Source organism: Equus przewalskii, chromosome 30, assembly GCF_037783145.1.
Source record: "Equus przewalskii isolate Varuska chromosome 30, EquPr2, whole genome shotgun sequence".
In the NCBI taxonomy this organism is placed as follows: Eukaryota; Metazoa; Chordata; class Mammalia; order Perissodactyla; family Equidae; genus Equus; species Equus przewalskii.
In genome coordinates, this window is record NC_091860.1 from 18655957 (window position 1) to 18677970 (window position 22014).

Consider the following 22014-nt stretch of genomic DNA (forward strand, 5'->3'; position numbering starts at 1 on the left):
GCACGATACCATTCACTAGATACTATTAACTAGATTCAGGCCTTACTGGGATTAGAACAGATTTTAAAAAACAATTTGGACACAATAAGAGGCAAATTGAATGATTTGCATGAAATTTATTCTTGGAGGTAACTTGGTAGAGGGAATTTGAGTTTGCTGTCATCAGATCTAGATATTTTGGGCAAATTATTTGTCACTGACCCTCAGTTTGATCTGATCTGTAAAATAGGAATAATAATGCTACCCAGGTAAATTCTGACTTATTTTTTTTAGCTTGGGCTAGTCCTATCTCTTATAACCAACATCCCTGACAAAGCCACATCCTCAAAAGCTAGGAAGTGAGGAGTTTCAACTCGGGGATGGTCTTAACGCTACTTCTCTTAGAAGCAGCTCCCTACCCCAAGAAAGTGACTTGAAAACTTTCAGGCCACACTGCTCCCTGAAGCCATCTTCCACCCAGCAATCTAGCTGGCCTGGACTCTGCTCCTGTGGGCTGATGCCCAGGCTGGAGTTGAGGGCTGAGCGAGACTGACATCCCTTTTGCTTCCCTCCCCTGGCTCTGAGGTGGACCCTGGAACCACCCTAAGGCTTTGACGCTGGAAGTCAAAGAGGAGGAGTGATCAGGCAGTCCCTAATTGTAGGTTTTCTTCCTGCCTTCCTGACTACCTGCCACCCTGTGCAGGTGCACAATTTGCACTAATTGTAGCATTGGTCTGGAGGGTAACAATAAAACCCATATGGGCTTCTCCACCTCCTGGTTCTTATTGTGTCTCACAATAATTTGTCTATTAGAAGCCAACTGGGCAAGAGCCATCCTTCCTTCTCTTTTTGGTACAGTGCCTGCCATGCTTTAATGCCCAATTAATAAAATTACAGTAATAACCCTCCTCTGGCCCAATGTTCTGGAGGCAGCACCGGGCATACCAGGGATTCTGCGTCCCCTGCAGAGGTCCCAGGGTCACTGCAGTGCTGGTTGGGACGTGGGGTGGAGAGAGTCAGAGGGACGTGAGGGTTGTACGGAGGAAGGCACACATACAGGGGCAAGTTGGGGTGGGGATGGGTACACCTCCGCTTAAGGGCAGCCTGAGGGTTTTGCAAAAAGATTCGACCTTGGGGCCAGATTGATTGTTTTATTCAAACCTTGACTCTGCCACTGACCAGCTGCGTGCTAAGGACAAATTCTTTAACCCTCTTTGGCCTCTACGTTCCCATCTGCAAATGCGGATAACACTACCCACCCCTTAGATCATATATCGTGATTACCAAAGGGAAAAAAAAGTACTTAGGGCCTCAGTATAAATGTACACTTCTTCCCCACCCTAACCTTCTAGAGCTATCCATGCACAATTCACCCTGGAGATGTTCGTCGGTCAACAGTGCGGCACTGAGGGCCTACTATAGTTTGTACAGGCTTAGGATTCTGTCCCGCTGACCTTCAACGTTGGGTGTCAAATCGACCCTGGGGAACATAGATGGATGGGGACAGGAATAGCTGTAGGGTGGCGCTACACTGAAGAAAAGCAGGGAGGTCCCCCCCGAGACACAAATTAGCCAGATGCCAAGGCCACGGTCCTGAATGGCAGGTGTTTTTCCTCCAAAGCAGCGGGGAATCGGGGGACGCTGCGGCTGTCTCGGTGCCAAAGGTCGCGTTCACGGCTCTCTTTGGGGTGGCGCGCGGGGTGGCAACGAGGGGCTCGGGGCGCGCGGCCGCCAGGTGGCACCACGGCCCGGGGCTGGGCGCCGCCCGCGGCGGGGCTGGGACACGAAGGGGTTAAGGAGTTGGCGGCGGCGCGGCGGCGGCGCTTCGGGGAAACCCACCGGGGCGCGCGGAGGAGGGAGCGGCCGGGGGCTGCGGAGCCCGGCGCCGCGCCGGGCGGGGGCGCGGCCAATCGGGCGGCGGGCCCGGCGCGCGCGGAGCCAGGCGACATGGAGGGAGGCGCGGCGCCCGGCCGCCCCTGACGCGCCGCTCGTCCCGGTGCTCGGTCAGCCCGAGCCGCCCGGGGCCCCGCGGCGCGGAGATGAGCAGGTCCGCGGCGCTCCTGCTCTGCTTGCTGGGCTGCCACGTCTGGAAGGCGGTGACCAAGACGCTGCGGGAGCCGGGCGCCGGAGCCCAAGGTCGGTGCGCGGGGCCGGCGGCGGCGGGCTTTGTGTCGGCCGGGGCCTGCCGCAGAGGCGGCGGCGGGCGGGAGGCTCCCGGGCCGCATTGTGTCGCGGCGGCCGGAGCCCGACCGTAGTCGCCGGGCCTGCAGCCCACGCGCCGCGCTCCCGAGGGGGCAGCGCCGCCCGCGGCGCCCAGAGGCCGGGGAGATGCTCCCGCGAGGCCGGAGGGGGTGCGGGTGGCACCAGCTGTTGCTGCTTCGGTGGCGCGTTTGGCTGCACCCGAAGATCCTTTCCTTTATGCCGCGGCACCGACACGCGGCTGTATCTCCCCCTTCGCCCCGGCGAGAGGGGCGCCCCGGGGTCGCCGCCGCCCGCTGTCCCCTCGGGGCTCGGGTCCTGGAAGCCCAAGCGCGAAGGCTGCTGCGCTCGGCCCTTTTGTTGTGGCCGGCGAGCGGGTGGCTGCCGCCCCTGGGGTGCCCCCTGCGCCCCAGGACCCCGAGGTCCCCGGCCGTTGCCCGCCACCAGCCTGCCGCAGTTTGGGAAACTTTCGGGGTCTCTGCCTCCTCTCCATCCGACGTCTTTTTCAGGCCTTAAGGCATTTGCTCAGCGACCCAGGAATCACCCCGGAAGGGGAGAAAGCATTGGAACTGAGAGGCCCTAATCACTTAAAAAAAAAAAAAAATCATTTCCAGGTCTGTATGTCTCCAGCTCATGCCTTTTGTCTAATCTTTGGTCTCTGCAAATCTGCTTACCAGCCTTGGGAGTAATGTGGTCGCCACTGAGAATGGCCTCAAGCCTGTCTTTTGTTTTTAAAATAAGAATTTATTTGGGGGGAACCCCGAACCTTCCTTTGCACGCGTTTGTGGAGACAAAATCCAGTGGTTCTGTATTGCCTGCCTTTTCCAAAGGGTGAGTGAGGCGGCCACAGATGAGCATCTGCATCCACCCGGGACACTGCTGCCAGGCCTCCCTCCAGCCTCTCAGGTCCCCTGCGAGGGCTTCCCTGCAGCCCTGTAGACCCCAGACTCCTTACCCGTGTCCACTCCTCTTAAAGTCGGCCCTGCCGATGGAAGGAACCAGGAGCGCTCCATCCCAGCGTCTTCTTGCTCGCCCCAACTTAGGCCCTTTCCTCGTGCCAGCCCCCTCCCCTTCCATCAATGTTCAGAACCCCGGGGGGTACCCGGGAGCAGAGAAGCCTGGATGGACTTCCACCCCTGATGTTGTGACAGGAAAGGGACGTTTTACCCACAGTCTGCGGGGTTTGGTTTGTTACCTACATGCTGAATTGAAGGTTTTCATCTCCATCGCTTGCTGTATCATATGCTGGCATCTCTTTAATGCGTTGGTTTTTTATAGCTCTGGTATAATATGACTATTCTGAATTGTGCATAAATTTAGTAATGTGTGTTATGGAAGGGGGGACATTGACAAGGTACAAAAAGACCCATATGTCTCTTCATGTAGGAAACAAATGTTTAGGACATTAGATCATCGGTGTTGGATTGAAGCGCCTTTCATTAATACCGGGGCTGCTCTTTGAATCAGCTATTTTAATGAATATGACATTTGTGTTTCAGCAAAGCCACTAATTCCGAAGAACAGTTGAATTTTTTGTTTGGCACTTGAAATAGCAATATATGGAAACATTAAGTTCATACATTTATAAAACAGTGAACGCCTTGGCCTCAACTGAAAAAAAAAAGTTGTGAAAAAACCTACTGGCTTTAGGTTGAAGACCACGCTTTACAGGGATCTTTCTGCTAAAAATCAGATCGGGTAACTGAACTCTCAGAAATGGAGTAATCTGGGAAGTGGTTGAGAAGTGGTCAACCTCTGAGGATTTTTAGGCCATGGCTAGGAGTATTGTGGCATATGGTATGGCTTGAGTGGAAGATCAAATATCTTGAAATAGTCGTTCCCCCTAGATTACTTCCTTGATTGGGTAGGATGGCTTTTTAAAGAGTTCAACCCAGGAGCGCTACCAGAAGTCCGGGTCTCACTACCTGGCCTCTGGGTTTTGAGCTAGTACCATTTTTAAGGGAATGGACAATTGCTCTTTTGACAGTCGACGGTCGCCCTCACTTCCTGATTTCTTTAAACCGTCTTGACACTTACTGTGTGATGTAGCGTTTTAATTCACGTCTTCTCTACCCCCCTGGATCACATGCACAATGAAGACAAATGCTATCTCTGATTTCACTTTCCATTTTTCACAGCAGGTTGTACGTTATTTTGCACATAGTCAGTGCTGAGCGGGTTAAGGACTGCAGGTGGGCTAATACTAATAATATGCTATAGTGCAACATGTGGTCTTCATTGTTAGCATGCATTTAATTTAATTTAAGAAAACTTCAGTGATTACCTTCTCCGAAACCCGATTTATAAGAGTTTTGCTTTTCTATGGGAACTGTTGCTTGAATCATACTTTGAATGTGCGTTGTGCACACACAGACATTGTGCGCCAACAGAGTTTAGAAATTACTTAGGAAAAACCGCTTGGAGACCTCAGACACACCAATCATATAGTCTAGTAATCGAATTGGATTCCTGCGACTAGATGACAACTTCTTTATGAAATGAATCTTGATTATGTCTTCTGAGGAAATTAACATCTGCAAAATTTCTTGGCGTTAGTTTGCTCTTTATATATTCAAGATAAAATTTAATGTTTGGCTTCAGATTCTCTCTTCTTACTGTAGCTGCTTTGAATCAGCAAAGGGACTTCAAAGGCAACAGTTTGTTGTCACAGCGAGGCTTGACTTTGTGAATCATGAATTTGGACTTGCTCTAGAATATGATTGCATGTTTTTTTTTTTGTTTTTACGATGATTGCATGCTTTTATCAAGTGTTTTTAATCTAAGTTTCTCTAAAATGCTTATAGGATCTAATTTATTCCTGGGAATTTTACAGAAACTTTTATTCAGAAGTATTGCCTAATTTTGACTTTCTCCACCTCTTACAAGCTGTGCGTTGAGGCCAGCCTGATGGGGAGGGGGGGCTCTCCTTGAAGAGCAGTAAGCTGTGCAGATGTATTCTATGGAGATGTATTTGTGAAGACCAGCACTCTCTTTATGTGCCAAAAGAAGGGTGAGAGCTAGGTTAAGGACTTGGTTGCTCAGACTTCTAGTGTATGATCTTTACTTTGCTGCTCATTATCTAATAGGAAAGTATTTTCCAACGATGTGCTAACTTTGTGTTCATCTCAGAAAAGCTGCAATCTGTCATAACATGGGAGGTGAATGGTTGGCTGTCTCCCTTCTCTCTGAGAGGTCTGTTCTCTGCTAAACTCAAATTTCAGTTATTGGAACGCCGGGGTCAGTTGAAAGACCGTGAAGCGATGTAAGATATCAGGAGGATCAGCCAACAAGCATGACTTATGCTGACAGAATATTAAGAGCATTAACATCTAAATAAACTCATGGGCGCACATCCTGGGAAACCAGAAGACTTGGACTTCCAGAGGCCGCTGGGCTTCACTGCAAGCCAGGTGTGGGAACTCCATGCAAAAGCAACAGCAATGCCTGGGGAATTTCTGGCAAAGTCTTTGAAATGACTTTATGAACTATTTTTTGTATCCTATTTGTACTTGTCCTATAATACTTTGTAATTTACAGCTTATTAGCGTAAAATCCTAACCAAAAGAAAAAGATACTGCATGGATTTCTAAACTAATGGCTTGCAAATGAGAGTGCTTTCTGAATTTTAATCAACTCTTCATTTTGAACAAATTACTGATACCTCTCTAAATCTAACTGTGTATCTTTGTTATTGTTGGTAAATACTAATTTAGTAACATTACTAAATACTGCTTAATGAGAAAGCACATGGAAATAAGTTGGACAGACAACAGACATGTATAATACTGTATATTTAAGGAAAAGTTGGATAAAAAAATATTTCAGAAATCTAGATGGAAGAATTTGTCCTGTGATGAAACCTACCTTTTGTACTTTTTATGAAACATGTCTGATGGAAATTATCATATAGTTCATTAGTGCTATTATAGTTTATATGTCTATATCCTATATCAAGTTACATATTATTTGTTTATATCCAGTTATAGACTAATATTGTAAACAAGTCATTTTCACTTGATTTCACCAAATATGACATCAGACCTTTTAAAGACCATAGTTCTGGCTAAATTATTCAGTTCCAGCAAACATGGAACTGAATGTATTTTAAATGTATTTTTAAACGTTAAGCTTCAGCACTCCAGATAGACTATTAATTGTATGGAATAATTATTTTTTAAAGAAATTCTACAGTGTGACCCAGTAGTATGCCCTACATTAAGAAAAGCATTATTTTTGTAAAGTCAGACTTGTAGATAGGAAGAATTTGAGGCAATTACCTACTTTGGAGAGGGCTTTGTGTAAGAAGTTCTCATGAAACAAACAGTTCCATCAGCATATTTAAGATGACCCCACTTTCCTCTGATCGAGCCTCTGAAATTATTTGCCAGCTCCTCTTCCTCTTGGATTCAAGTTAGTCTGCGAACATTTGCTCTTTTTTCTTTAATTTACTCCCTGCAGAATTCATTAATCTCTGCAGATTCCAGTAATTAAACCCTTTTATGTGGAGGACGCCACCTTTTCCATCTCTTGCCTTGACCTGGTGTCTTAGCTCTATTTCTTTGTATCCAACAAGCTACTGGACATCTCCGTTTCAAGCTCCTCATCTTCCACACTCCTTCCCCAACTCAGCATACCTCAAGTTCTCTGTCAACTGGACTCAAAATCTGGGTATCCGCTTAGGTCCTTTCTCTACTGTATAATCCATACAGTCAGAAGTCTTACGGGTGCGTTGATAGAGCACATGTATATAGATGTCTTTAGGTCAAAATAGATGCATTTGTATCTGTCAGAAGGATCTTAGAGGTCAAGTTTATACTCCTTGTTCTGGAGAAGAGGAAGCCCAGCTGAAAGAAGTTAAATGACCTGAGGTCATGGTGCTCTCTAGCCACACAGGCCCCGTGGTAAGTATAATAATGGCCCCCAAAGATGTCCATGTCCTAATCCTTTGAATCTATGAATATATTACTTCACGTGGCAGATGGGACTTTGCAGAGGTAATTAAGTTAGGGATCTTCAGATGGGAAGATTATTCTGGATTATCCAGGTGGGCCCAACATAATCACAAGGATCTTTGTAAAACAGAATCAGGAAGATCGGAGTCAGAGGAGATGTGACAATGGAAGCAGAGACGGAGAGATTGAAGGTGTTAGACTGATGGCTGTGAAGTCGGAAGAAGGGCCGTGAGCCAAGGAATGCAAGCAGCCTCTAGAAGCTGGACAAGACAAGGAAACGGATTCATCCCTAGAGCTTCCAGAAGGAATGCTGCCTTGTGGACATCTTGACTTTAGTCCAATGATACTGATTTTGGGCTTCTGACCTCCCGAACTGTGAGAAGAGTAAATCTATGTTGTTTTAAGCTAGAGTCGTGGTAATGTGATAGTAACAATAGAAAACGAACACAGACCCTGACCCCCAAGAACTGTGAAAAGAGATGCTCCCATACCATCAGGGTCATGGTACAGTCTGGACCACTTTGGGGAACCAAGCTACTGAATTTAACATCTGGAGAAATGCATAGAGTTTTTGCATCTGTGTAACAAAATTTTGCAAATTGGAGCCATGTTGGGGATCCTTGGGGAAGGCCTCAGAGAGCTCCACTACCACCACCAAAAAAGCTGTTTGTTTTTCCAGATGAGCCCAGTGGGCTGTGACTTTTATTCGTAAAATAAAACTCTGTGCCTTCCAGAGCTGGGGTTCTTCACACCTGCAGGGACCTGTGGAGGCTACCAAACCTCTCCCAAAAGCCACTTTTAGAAACCTCGCTTTCAAGCTTTGCTCTGACTTTTGTAGAAACATAAATTTTTGTTGTTGTTAGTGCTGCAGAGTTGGTTCTAACTCCCAGCGACCCTGTGCACAGCAGAGCGGAGCCCTGCCCGGTCTTTTTGCGCCATCCCTTCACCTTTGGGCTCTGTATCAGACAATGCTCCGCTGCTGTTCATAGGGTTTTCATGGCCAATTTTTTTGGAAGTGGGTGGCCAGGTCCTTCTTCCTAATCAGTCTGGACACTCTGCTGAAACCTGTCCACCATGGGTGACCCTGCTGGTATTTGAAATACCAGTGGCAGAGCTTTCAGCATCACAGCAACACACAGCCACCACAGTATGAAAACTGACAGACAGGTGGTGGGGTTCCCTGACCAGGAAATGAACCCATGCTGTGGGGGTGAGATTGCCAGATGCTAACCTTTAGGCCACCAGGGCTGGCTAGACACGTATCTGTTTGTAACTAGATGAGGTAAAAGAAAGTTGTGATTGGATGTCGTCATAAGCCCCCAGTGCCTTGATATAATACAATGATAAGGGCCCCCCACTCCCCAACTTGGAATGGCCTCCCAGGTGTGAGAGGCTCAACACGCCCTCTGATATTTCTCTGCCTCTCTTAGGCAAATGAGCCCCACCATCTCCAGGTAGGGCTTGTGAACTATTGAAGTCCCCATGCAGTCAGAAGGCAGAAACAGCTTGGAAACACCTGGATAATCCTTGACACTGCACCTGTTGGGGAATACAGGCAGAGTGAAACTACTTGGTCTCCTGCAGTCTCCATGTCACTGGGAGAAAGAGAATTAAGTTCACTGTAGCCCCAGGAGGGAGGGCATGTGACCTTTGGGCAGGTCCCAGGATGGGAGCCGAAGGGGTCACTGGTGATTTGGTGGCGTGACGTGGAATTCAAACCTCACGGGCTGGGAGAAGAAGAAGGTTAATGAAATGTTCTGGCAGGGGTATCCTCCCAAAGAACCGAAATAAAAAGTGGAGAGAAGCTTGAACCTTGTTGATTTCAAGGCTTTGGCCAAAAGGTAGATAAATAATGGAGAAAGGAAGGGAATCACTCAGTTGTGTTAAGGCTGAAGACATTGCCTTGTGTTAAGGTATCATTGGTTGTCACATCTCCTCTGACTTTGAGCTTCCTGCCTCCCTCTTATAAGGATCCTTTTTATGACAGTGGGCTCACCTCCTTAATCCAGAATGATCATCCCATGATATGTCGTAAACATCCGTTCATTCATTTCTCTTCATTCTCACTACCATGCATACCTTAGCCCTCATAGGGTGCTTGCTGAAGGTGGCTTGTCTTTATCTCTCTCTGTTATAGTCTTTTCTTTGAACCCAGGCTCTCTTCTATGATGTCCCTCTTCAAACACCATTTTATTCATGTTTCTCTTCTGCAGAAAAATGTTTACTATTTTCCTGTTGCCCCGAGTATGGAGTCGAAATTTACTGAGTCTGGCCCTTACAACCTTCCTGCCTCCCTCATGTGCCTGTTCCAACGTTATCTCCTATTCTTCAACAGTTTAAATCATTTTCTCCAGCTAGAACATTCCATCCATCGTCCCCTGGATGACCATTGTACCTCCTCACTTCCCTTCATCTACAGCTATGTGCCTCTTCTCCGCTCTTGAAATCCTAAATATTGAGCATCAGTTGTATAAAGACAGTATGCTGAGCACTTATTAGACAAAAACAGTTGGTGTGGAGGGGGACAATATATGTTTGGGTAAACTTGATTACTTAGAAGTCCTTACCCTCTGATATTTTACAATTCAATTGGAAATGAAATGGAAAAAAATAAAGTAGGAAGGACATCACTAAGGTACTTTTTTATGTAGTTCGGCAAGAGTCTCTTGGAGTAAGATGAAACCCACTAACACTTGTATGACTACAAGTCCAGCTGTCAGTTGTCTGTGATGTTAATTTCTAGATATTTCTAGGATTTATCCACAGTGGGACACAGGAGGTTTTATTTCAGAGGGCAGCGCTCCTAGAAAGTTGTAAGTTAAGTAAGAGACGTCCTTTTGGGCATCAAATACTTAAGCAGTGACAGCATTGATTGGACAGTATTGGTGCTACAGTGATTTCCAGTGTCAGGTGAGGCTCTGAATGATGACTACAGAAACAGTTAAGTAAAACTCATAGTACTTAAATAGCACAGGGAGAGAAGATGAGCAAATAGTGACTTAATACGTTCAGCAAATATTTTGAACCTTTAATTTTATATAAAACATATAAACACATACTCAAATATGAGAACTGGCAAGATCTTTTAGGATTGTGGGAAGTCGCAAATGTCATAGGAAGCTGGCTTAGGAAAAGACACCTTGGAAGTGAGTATTGAGTTTATAAAAGATTGGTTTGTTTGATTATTTTATTCCTTTTGTTTTGAGCTGTACCCCACAGGGATACAGAAATGTAAGTTGAATGAGGAAAGACAACTCTTTCCAAGTCAGATGACCATTTCATTTGCTTGCTTACTTTTTTGAGCTCAGAATTTGAATTGAAAAATTATTGGAATCGTATCAGGGAAAGATTTTTTAATATGATCTTAACGTAATTTTTGACAGAGCTGAACTAAAGACACTGAACACTTTGCTTAAAGCTATCCTCAATCCATAAGGTAAGTCATAGTAGTAAGACTTCTGATTTCAAAACAGTAGTTAGTAGCACAGCCTCAGTGGGTGAGGTTTGCTCTCTTCCTCTTTGTGCTGGTGGGTCTAGAGCTGGTAGTGGTTGGTTTCCTTTGCACCGTAATTATAGCTTCTCTCTCTCCTCTCGGAGAGAAGGGTAGACAGGAAGCATTTTCAAATGGAAATTTATCTTAACAGAATTAAAGCACATGTAACTTGGGTCTTAATGTCTGATTATTAACGACATTTTATTTGCTTATTCTTAATTGTTTGATCATTTATTAATTATTATTTATAGTTTATAGTTGATTTTTAATATCTTATTAACGATTTGGGTGAAAACATTTCAGGGATATTGATCATACTTTCTTATGAAATAAAGCTGAAAAGAGGGGGTGTCTTAGTCCGTTTGGGCTGCGATAAGGGAATACCATAGACTGGGTGGCTTATAAACAACAGATATTTATTTCTCACAGTTCTGGAGGCTTGGAAGTCCAAGATCAAGGTGCCAGCAGATTTGGTGTCTGGTGAGAGGCTGCTTCCTGGGTCATAGATGGCCTCCTTTTTGCTGTGGCTTCACACGGCAGAAAGGGCAGGAGAGCTCTTTTGGGTCTCTTCTTCTTAAGGCACTAATCCCATTCATGAGGGCTCCACCCTTGTGACCCAATCACCTCTCAGGGTTCCACGTCAAATACCATCACATCAGGGATTAGTTTTCAACGTAGGAATTTTGGGGTGGGGGGGCACATTCAGTCTATAGCAGGGGGACCTGCAAATTTTAGATTAAAAAAAATATCTGTGGGTGGTAACTATGAGTTAAAGTTAACAAAATTGCAGAACAGAAGGGAAGGACCCCCCCCCCCTTTTTTATAATCAATGGGAAAAAAGACTTAGATCTTTCGGGTGACTATAAGATTAGTCAAGTGAAGAGTGAATAGAGGGGTTGGCCCTGTGGCCAAGTGGTTAAATCTGTGCACTCCACTTCGGTGGCCCAGGGTTTCACCGGTTTGGATCCTGGGCGCGGACATGGCATCACTCATCAGGCCACACTGAGGCGGCGTCCCACATGCCGCAACTAGAAGGACCCACAACTAAAATATACAACTATGTACCGGGGGGATTTGGGGAGAAAAAGCAGAAAGGAAAAAAAAAAGCTTAGCAGCAGTTGTTAGCTCAGGTGCCAATCTTAAAAAAAAAAAAAGAAAAAGAAAAAGAAAAAGTGAGTAGAAAGTGTGACTTGGTTATCAAAACTGCCAGAGTGATCTGGGGCTGCCTTGATGAATGTGTGGTTTCTAGAAAGCAGATTAGGACATAATCCTGCTGTGTCATGTGCTGGTCTGACCGTACCTGGAGGATTGTATTTGGTTCTAGATACCAGATTTAAGGTTATTCTTGACTCTCTGGAACACATTCCGAGGTGAGCTTGAAATCTTAATGCACGGCTGCAGATTCTGTGGTTATCCATATCGTATGGTTATCCATTCACAACCTTAGCGAGTGCTGGGCTGGACCTGCACGTTCCTATGTTCCCACAGCCTTGGACAGAACCTCATCCTGGCTGGTCATCACAGGCTCAGCCCCACAGTAGCTGAACTGAGTTCCTCAGATGGAGGATCTCCAGGCACTTTGTTGTTTCTTAAAGCAAGGCAGCTAAACGGGTAGCTTCAAAGTCTTGTTTGTGAAAGGTGGTCCAGTTCCAGAGAAAATTTAATCTAGAGGAAAAAAAGATACAGGGAAACCTGTTAGGGAATTTCCAATATTTTAATGGCCCTTGCATTAGTTTTCTATCGCTGCCTTCACAAAATACCCCAAATATAGCAGCTTGAAGCAGCACCCATTATTACCCTACAGTTTCCGTGGGTGGGGTATTTGAGCACAGCATGGCTCTGCTCATCCTCTGCTTAGGGTCTCATGAGGCCCAAATCAAAGCATCTGCAGGGCCATGCTCCTTTTTGGAGGCTCCAGGGAAGAATTCACTTCCAAACTCCTTCAAGTTGTAGTCAGAATTCAGTTCCGTGTAGATATAAGGCCGAGGTCCCTGTTTCTTTGCCGGCTGTCTGCCTGGAGTCTTTCTTTTCTCCTTAAGGCCACGTATATTCTTTGTCACCTTACCCCTTCCATTGCTAAACCAGCAACAGCACGTGGATCCTTCTCACACATCACATCTTGGGTTTCTCCGCCTGCTGCATCTCTCTGACCACAACCAGACAAAGTCCTCTGCTTTTAAGGGCTCATGAGATGAGATTGGGGGAAAACCTCCCTGTCTTAAAGCCCATAACCTTAATTACCACTGCAGTCCCTTTTGCCACTTAATGTAACCGTATCTGCAGGTTCCAGGGGTGAGGGCGTGGACATCTTTGGGGGGCTCATTCTGCCTGCCGCAGCCGTAATGTAGAGGATGGGTCACACTGTCTCCCGTGGGCAGAGAGGATGGGGAGGCAGATCTGTCTGCCATGGGGGACGTTGAGGGTGATGCTAAGGGTGTATTCTCTTGGTGAGTACCAAGAAGTGTTCTGGATAAGTGACTTCTCTGTCCCTTCCGTGCCGTGAGACTTTAGAACTCCCTCATGGACTCACATGCGAGGAAAACCTAAGGCAGCTTGTGTGACAACAAGTGCTATATTTAAAGTGGTCCTGAGTTTTAGTATTTGGACCCCGAGAACCTGAAAGTTAAGATTATTTCCATAACTAAGTCCTGTGATTTACTAACTTCTTTGAGTGGTAAGTATTTATGATATCCCTGTTATATGTTATGTTAAATCAGTGTAATAGTGACAGGCACACTCAGCTTCATTCACTTAGACGTGAAGAAAGAAGCATAATGATTAGCTAACATGCATTGGGTGCTTAGTACCTGCCAGGCATGATGCTAAGTACCTCGATGGATTATCTTACTGGATCTTCGCATCAATCCCGCGAGGTGTAAATATGTCTCATTTTATAGAAGAGGAACGTGAGGCACCAAGAAGTTAAGCCATTTACGCAAAGTCACAGTCACATCATAAGTGGCAGAGTCCACCGTGTGACAGGAGACAGCCCGGCCCTCACCCTCAGACTATGCTGCCTTGTGACTTGGAGGATTAAGTTATAATTTCATACTATTTTCATCCTCGTGGCATTTTACCAGCATCAATAAAGGGCTTTTAATGGGCCTCATCATTTTTATGAAGAAAGACAAAAATACTCCCTTGTGTGGTCCCTGTTTGCCTTTGAACCCTGGAAAGCAACACTAAACAGTTATTTACCGAGCGGCTCCAAAGAGCAAAGCTGTGTGCTCCGCGCTCGGCGTTGTGTGGGATCCAGATGTGTAGAAGCGATAAGAAGCTCGCACAAATAACTCTCCTGCCCTCCAGAAGGAGGTCCAGGCAAGCAGGGTGGGGTCTGGGGTTACGCCCAGCTGGATCTAGGGGGAATCTTCTGGCTTGTGTTCAAAGCCCATTAGTATTTGGCAAACTGTGTATGTAACAAGAGAAACTTGTTACAGCCCGGAGAATTGGGGGTAGGGAAGGATGTGGTTATTTGTGAAACAGTCCTGCAGGTCTGTTTGGATTCGTGAAGCCTAATAAGATGCCCTTGTTCTCCTATGGCATCAGGGGAGGGCTTCCTTTACTCTGAAGTAAGTGTGAAATACCAGTATTTATTTGGTATTTGAACTTACTTGCAAAAAAGCAAAACTGCTTAATTCCTCTTTGCTTATACAATGATCCTGAAAAATCAGTTTTTAAATGGTGTTATTGTGGGACTGTAACATTTTTTCCTGTTGTTTCATGAAGATGTTCAATCATACAAGAAAATTGAAAGAATTCTACAGTGAATGCGTATGCTTACCACTTACATTCTATAATTATTTTACTGTACTTGCTTTATTACTTATCTATCAGTTCTTTCATCCTTCTAGCCAGCCATTAATCCCTCTTATTTTTTGATGCACTTTAAAGTTTGTATCAGATACCAGTGCCCTTTTATCCTAATACTACAGCATGCATATCATTAGTGTTCAATATTTGCATATTGTTTTTCTCATAGGAAAATTTACATACAGGGAAGTACATAAATCTTAAGTGTTGACATATGCATACACCTGTGCAACCCCAGATCCCATCAGGATACAGAATATTACCATGATTCCAGAAAGTTCTCTCATGCCTCTTCTCAGTAAATCTCTGCCCCTACCCTTAAGGGGCAACTGCTGTTCTGATTTTTTCCACCACAGATTACTTTTCTGCCTGTTCTAGAACTTCATATAAATGGAATCATACAGTAAGTACTGCAGCTTTTTTATTCAAGCTAGCATTTTTTGAGTTCCATCCAGTTGTTACTTGTATCAGTAGATTGCTTATTTTTATTGCTAAACAGTATTCCACTGGAGGAATATTCTACACTTTGTTTATCTGTTCTCCTGTTAATAGACACATGTGTTGTTTCTGGTTTTGGCTATTGTAAATTTAGTTACTGTACACGTTTTTATACAGTTGTTGTTTTCGTTGCTCTTGGGCAGATACCTAGGAGCAGAATTGCTGTGTCATAGGATAGGCAAATGTTTAGTTTCATAAGAAACTTGTAGACCTTTTTCCAAATTGGTTGTGTCTTTCTACACTCCCACCAAAGCATATATGAGAATTTCTGTTGTTCCATATTCTCACCAACATTTGGTGGTGCTAGTCTTTTTAATTTTAGCCATTTTGATGGGCAGATTTATATATATTAGATAGATAGACAGACAGACAACATAGTGCGTACATTTCATTTTCCAGCTATAAATGGCTTTAGTTTTTGGAGAGTGTTGGAGCACTTTTAGAAATCAAAAATGAGGTTTCACCACTATGTTTTTGTTTATTTTCAACCATGTTTTCATGCAGACTATTTGTCTTTGGTATTTTATTAAAATCTATCACGTGATCAGATTATCTCCTCAATGAATATATCATCTCATCATGTAGAACCACTTTATCACATACCTCCTGGATAAACCGTGGTGCCTCTGTGCGTGTGCACATGTGTATTGTATGTTGGGGTGGAGAAGGAATCGGAGAGAAAAAGAAAATAAAAATAACCCTTCTAGAGTCTAATATTTGCATACTGCCAGTGCAAAGCTAGAGGTTGTATAAGACTGTTTCCATGCTTATTCTCTTCTTTCAAGGAAACTTAAATGTATATGCCAGTTGGAAGGTGCAGGAGTTGATACAGTCAAACACGTGCCAGGATCACTTAATGACTTAGCTGCTTCTAAAAGTTGCTTGGGACACTTCATTAACCCTTTTGAACCATTAGTGTGTTGAGTCAGATCTTCAAAGTGTTCTAATAGCCTTTTTAAAAGAAGTTAAGATAAAGTTCTAAATATGTCTATTTACAGAAGTCAGAGTACCAAGAGATGACCTACTGTAAACAGTGAAATTCCTTGAGATTTAAAAAGCTCCCCTAAAGACTGACTATATTGTTTGGAAATTTAGACAAGATATGATTGTTTCCTTATTTCCTCTGCTTGTGCCATTAACCTACACAAAAATACATTTAGCATTTCAAATGAATGTGTGTGTCCATGTGCAAATTTCATGGGACTGAGCTGTTCCAGAGATCGGCGTCTACGATTGGGGAACAAGTGGGTGTTGGAGTCAGGTCCTCTTTTCTCCGTTCTATTTCTTCTCTCATGTGGCCTTTCCTAAACTTTGTTCTATTTTGGAGCCGCCTACTTTTTGAAACTGTATTCATGCAAAGAAGAATGGCACCTGTGTATGGTTTCCCTGCTGTATACAATGTTACCATTTTAGTGAAACTGCTTTCTCCAAGCCCCTTGTCCGGCTTCTTTGGACTTCTACATGGACAGAATTAGTGGCATAAATAGTCCTTCTGCTGTTTATATTAAAATAGAGATTTTATAAAAGGAGAGGATTTTTCCCGAACTTAGAACGTTTGCTTGCTTTGATGCCCATGAGATACGTTTGTTCAGTCTGATTCCTGAATGTGGAACCTCAGAGCCCCACATATATTCAGTGTTGAACGTGACAGAAAGTGCTCCTCTGGGAATTACTGGGCGTTCTATTATTGTGTCGATATTTTTTGATATTAAAGAAATGTAAGAGCCAGCCCAGTGGTGTAGGGGTTAAGTTTGCGTACTCCGCTTTGGCGGCCCGGAGTTCACGGGTTTGTATCCTGGGCAGGGACCTACACACCACTCATCAAGCCATGCTGTGGTGGCATCCCCCATACAAAAGATTGGCACAGATGTTAGCTCAGTGACAGTCTTTCTCAAGCGAAAAGAACATTGGTAACAGATGTTCGCTGAGGGCCAGTCTTCCTTACCAAAAAAAAAAGAAAAAAGAAAAGAAAAAAGAAAATCTGTGGTTATTCCTATTTAGGAAAACAGAAGAGCATTAGATAAATGCAAGACTATTATTCTAAATATTGTAATACAGAAGGGTGATATCTGCTTCTTAAGGATGGCATGAAAGAAGTTTCTTGTGTTTAGTGTCCTTTGATTATTTAAAGTATTCCCATCTAATCAGAGGTTGGAGGTGGTTGCCATTAGATCCCTCCTTTAGAACAAGGTTTTTCACTTTTTGCTTGGCTGATCGAGCTCTTTCTTTGTTACCTACCATCTGCTGTGCATGTTTTTGAATGTGTGATAAAGCATATGGGAAAGGGATAGAAAAGTTAATGCATTCAACTGGTGAGAGTGGAGGACACGGTGTCTGCAGTCTGGTCAAGTTGACAGCCCATCTGCTGGAGCACAGGGAGCCCTTTTAAAATGTGGCTTTTCTCCCCAGGCTCTCTGGGCAGAGCCCCTCAGTCCACGGATTGTCCAAATGTTACTAGTGAGGCTGCAGCAAAATTCAGTCTCTCCTTCTTAAATGACTTCCGTGGCACACACAGCATAGACTCAGTGCACAGTTTTATGGATACATTTTTTCCTTTACTATAAACCTAGAGACTGCCAATGAAATTAAACTCGGAAAGTGATCCTTTTAGCTCCCTCACCTCTTGGCAGAGCCAACTGTTAAAGTGACTTTTAACGCACACTTTGTATTTTCTTTAGAACTGATCCCTGTGCTGTGACTTAGGTTTTTACTTAGAGTTAAAATTGATAAAAGACTCCTCCTGTGTACTTTCCCCACTACTTTTTGAAACTTTTTTTTCTTAACTATCTTGAACGTTATTTGCCTTTTCAAATTTAAAAATAAAATCATTGCCTGTAATGATGTTTCAGTGTCTTGATGGAGATGTTAGATGTCACATTAAATATTAAACTTATGCATTCTAAATCAATGGATGTTAAAGTACTACGTAAATGCTAAGTAAACGTGAGAAAGGAGTTACTAGCGTTTGGACCAGAGATATTGTTTATGTGCACTCATTAGATAACATTTTGTTAATTAGGTGGGGCTATTCCCTGTTCATAGCTTCCCATTTCTGAACTCAGAATCCTTAGATGTTTACATGAAAGAATGGACTGGCAAGACTTGAAGTTAGACACTTTTTTTTTTTAAAGGTTGCAGCTTCTTTTAAAGATTTTTATTTTTCCTTTTTCTCCCCAAAGACCCCCAGTACATAGTTGTGTACTTTTAGTTGTGGGTCCTTCTAGTTGTGGCGTGTGGGATGCCGCCTCAGTGTGGCATGATGAGCGGTGCCATGTCCGCACTCAGGATCCAAACCAGTGAAACCCTGGGCCATTGAAGCAGAGCGCGGGAACTTAACCGCTTGGCCATGGGGCCGGTCCCAAAGTTAGACACTTCTTAACTTTGTTTTCCTGTTAGCTGCTTCATGGCTGATGAACCACTTTTTATCCATCTATTCACCCATTCATCCATCCATCCAGCCACCCTCCCATCTATCCATTCATCCATCCTTGCATCCGTCCATCCACCCATCCTTGCATCCATCCATCTGTCCATCCACCCACCCATCTAAGCCATCTACACACCCACCTATCCATCCATCCATCTACTCACCCACGCATCCATCAATTCAACAGAGTCTCTGCTTTCCTTACCTTTCACCACTGAAATGTTGATATTGTTATCTTAAATTTGTATGATCTATCATAGATTTTTAAGTGCTTTCAGATCCATTCTCTCTTTTGCTCCTTATAATCCTGAGAGGTATTTGGGAGAGATGTTACTCCTTTTTATACATGAGAACAGAAAAAAGTGGCTTGAAGTTACTTGCTGGTACAGCGTGGAGGTGGTAATCCCACACACCTCCTCCTCTCTGCTCTTAGCACATCTCTCGGTTGCTTTAGGGGCTCACACTCACTGTTTCAGTCGTGATTTCTGCACAGGAACTCTCCATCCGAGCCACCCAGTTCCTGGACAGCCGTCGTGCTGCCCACCAAGCCTAGCTCACATATTTATAATGAAAGTAGGCAATATCATCACTTAGGGTTCCAAGCTCTGGGGATCCAAAGATAATTAAGACCTAGTCTCTGCTTTTCAAGAACTCAAGCTCCTCTGGGAGAATCACAGATGAACAGAAAGCACTGTAGGTAGGAGCAAAGCCTGCAGGAGTGCAGAGGAGGGAAGGACCGACGGGGCAGCCAGGAGGCTTCACAGGGAAGTGGCTTTTGAGCTGGGGTTTGAAGACTAAGAATTAATCATGCAGTGAAGGGGAGGGAGGCACTCCCTGAGCCACACCACCATCCCTGTGAATCATAGCTTTTTAGGGGACAAGAGAATAATGACGTCACCCACAACCAAGCTTCCTGAGTTTATTTATAAAGCAATAAAGAAAGAACAACTTCTTCTTTTTTTTTTTTTTTTGGCAAAATTATCAGTGGAGTTCCTCAGCTTGTTAATAAACTCATGTTTCATACCACGGGGGCATAATGAGTAGTGGGTATTAGTCTAAGTCTGTGAACTGGTTACCATGTCTGATCCATCTAAGTCTCCCAGATCATTATAAATCCTCTTTTCCCATTTATTCTGCTGTTAGTTTAATCTTCAACCAGCTATTCCAACATCAAAGGGTCTGGCTTTTCCAGCGTAACTTTCCTTAACCTCCTCTGCTAATCTCATGTAATTTATATAGGACACAATTAGCTGTCTCGGTTACTGATCTCCTTTACTTTCCTCGTTCCTATTCTTGCTTTTTCATTTGAGTTAATGGAAAGTGTCCACATCACAGCGACCAAAAGGGTACAGAAAGTTCAACCTCTTTAAAGTCAATTTCAGCAGCAAAAGAAATTGTTGGAAATAGCCACTTACACCCACATCTTAGTTTATATAAGGGCTATTGAATGTGCAGTGTTTATCTTTCCAAGTCCTAGAAATGTTCAAGATAAGGAAGCTGATGCTCACTTTGGTCATGATGGGGCCGGGGCGGGGGAAGCGGGGAGCAGGTTCGCTCCCCACTGAAGGAACTAAGGGAAAAGGCTCCTCCAGTGGTCCTCGTGGAGGCCACGGTAGAGACATCTCAGTGTGGGGAGTGACATCTAAGCCATCAGGAGCATCCTTTCCTCCTCTTGTCTTGCAGGAATCAGAAGGGGCAGTGTTGCAGGGAGACCTGAGTTCAAGTGCTATTCATTTATGCACTCACGCATTCATGGATATTTATTGAACCCCTCCTACTACTTGTCAGGCAGTATGAAATCCCTGAGCCCTATTCTTCTAGAGTTTACAATGTGGTAGATGCAGCGGCTATTCAGTTAGCAGGACTGCCGACCCAGATGGAAACAGATGTACTTGGCCCCTTGTGGAACACCTGTCCGTAGCGTGGACTGTGTGCATGCAGTTCTTGTTCTGTGGTTTACACGGCACCAGTCCTGGCCCCTTCTGTCTGGTTCTAATTACATGTCATTCTTCTAGGTAATGCTCTAAGTGACTTCCTAGCTTGCTATGAAAACACTGGTTTGCTAACGAGTCAATTAACACTTGTCACACAAAAAAAGAAAAAGGCAAAAAATTTTATGATTATATCTAAAATTGAACTTAAGAAATATTTCCTGTTTCCTCCTACCTTATTAGTGTACCTAATTTAAAGTTGACATTCCTTTAGATGGTACATGAAACCAAACTACTTCAAAAAATTAAGGCGTGTAAATAAAGAAGAGGAAAACAGCTCTGTTACTTTAGAGAAAAGGTAAATAAAACCAAAAAATGTTATAAAATGCAATGTAATATAATGAAAGTAGTAGTTGATCACTACCCACCTGAGGCTACTTGCTCATTCTCTGTATTACCTTTGGGTGTGTGGCACCCATGCAGAAAGCCAGCCCATCTTGCTGTTCTGACCACTGCTTCCCAAGCGTCAATGTGGGTATTAACCCCCTGAAGGTCTTGTTAAATGCAGATTCTGGTTTAGCTGGCCTGGTGTGGCCCCTCAGATGCTGTAGCTCTTACCAGGCGGTCGGTGGACCACATTGGAAATGGCGAGGCTCTCCCCTGCCCATCGGATCCTCATGTTCAGAGACAGGCGGAGGCAGCCCCAGGAAGCAGAATCTGGCTCCTTTCATATGCCTTCTTATGCTGCCACTTTTTCCTTAGATTTTGAACTTCCCAGTTTGAGAAAGCTACCTAAAAAAATTCATCTGCAACTTATTCAAAGCCTCGCATCAAAGGACATAGCTAGTTTTGTGCATTCCAGTGTTGCGGGGGGACCCAAATGACTTGGAAGGAATTGCATGTCTTTTTCTAGTGTTCACTTGGTTGCTTCATTCATACATTTAAAATGTTTATTATGTACATAATAGAAACTCTCCCTACCCTCAGGGATCCTAATTGTAGGCTTTCGGTTTGGTTATCTGTAATCTGCCTGAAGGCCAGCCCCAGTCGTACTGCATGTATTTCTGACCTGATGAGAACTGTTTCAGGGAGCAGCTGATATTGTCCTGGTTCCAGTTTGCACATGACATTGAGCCACCTTTTTATACTGTTTCTTTTTATTTTATTTTGTTTCAGTTTTTTTGCTGAGGAAGATTCATGCTGAGCTAACATCTGTTGCCAGTCTTTCTCCTTTTGTATGTGAGCCACCACCACAGCATGGCCACTGACAGACGAGTGGTGTATGTCCACGCCTGGGAACTGAACCTGGGCCGCCGAAGTGGTGCACAGTGAACTTAACCACTGGGCCACCGGGGCTGGCCCTATACTGTTTCTTTTTAAATGGAGTGTGACTGTGACAAACTGTAAAGCTTGCACATTTGTTTTTTCCTTTCTCCCCAAAGCCCCCCAGTACATAGTTGTATATTCTTCGTTGTGGGTTCTTCTAGTTGTGGCATGTGGGACGCTGCCTCAGCTTGGTTTGATGAGCAGTGCCATGTCCGCGCCCAGAATTTGAACTAACGAAACACTGGGCCGCCTGCAGTGGAGCACGCGAACTTAACCACTCGGCCACGGGGCCAGCCCCAAGCTTACACATTTTTATCGGTTTTGTGTTAGTGTGGTTTTTAGTATTGTGCAAATGGAATGTTTATTGCCTGCTTTTGGGGCTTGTTTAAAGAAATAATA

At 44.3% G+C, this 22014-nt stretch overlaps 1 protein-coding gene across 1 annotated transcript in view; it reads left to right on the top strand.

The window, feature by feature from the left end:
- The first annotated feature begins 1804 nt into the window (after positions 1-1804).
- Positions 1805-22014, top strand: part of FAM171A1 (family with sequence similarity 171 member A1) — a 129483-nt gene continuing 109273 nt past the window's right edge. The window contains exon 1 of the mRNA XM_070601871.1: positions 1805-2115. Coding sequence (XP_070457972.1) covers positions 2019-2115 — 97 coding nt within the window. The 5' untranslated portion in view covers positions 1805-2018. The remainder of the gene's footprint in view (positions 2116-22014) is intronic.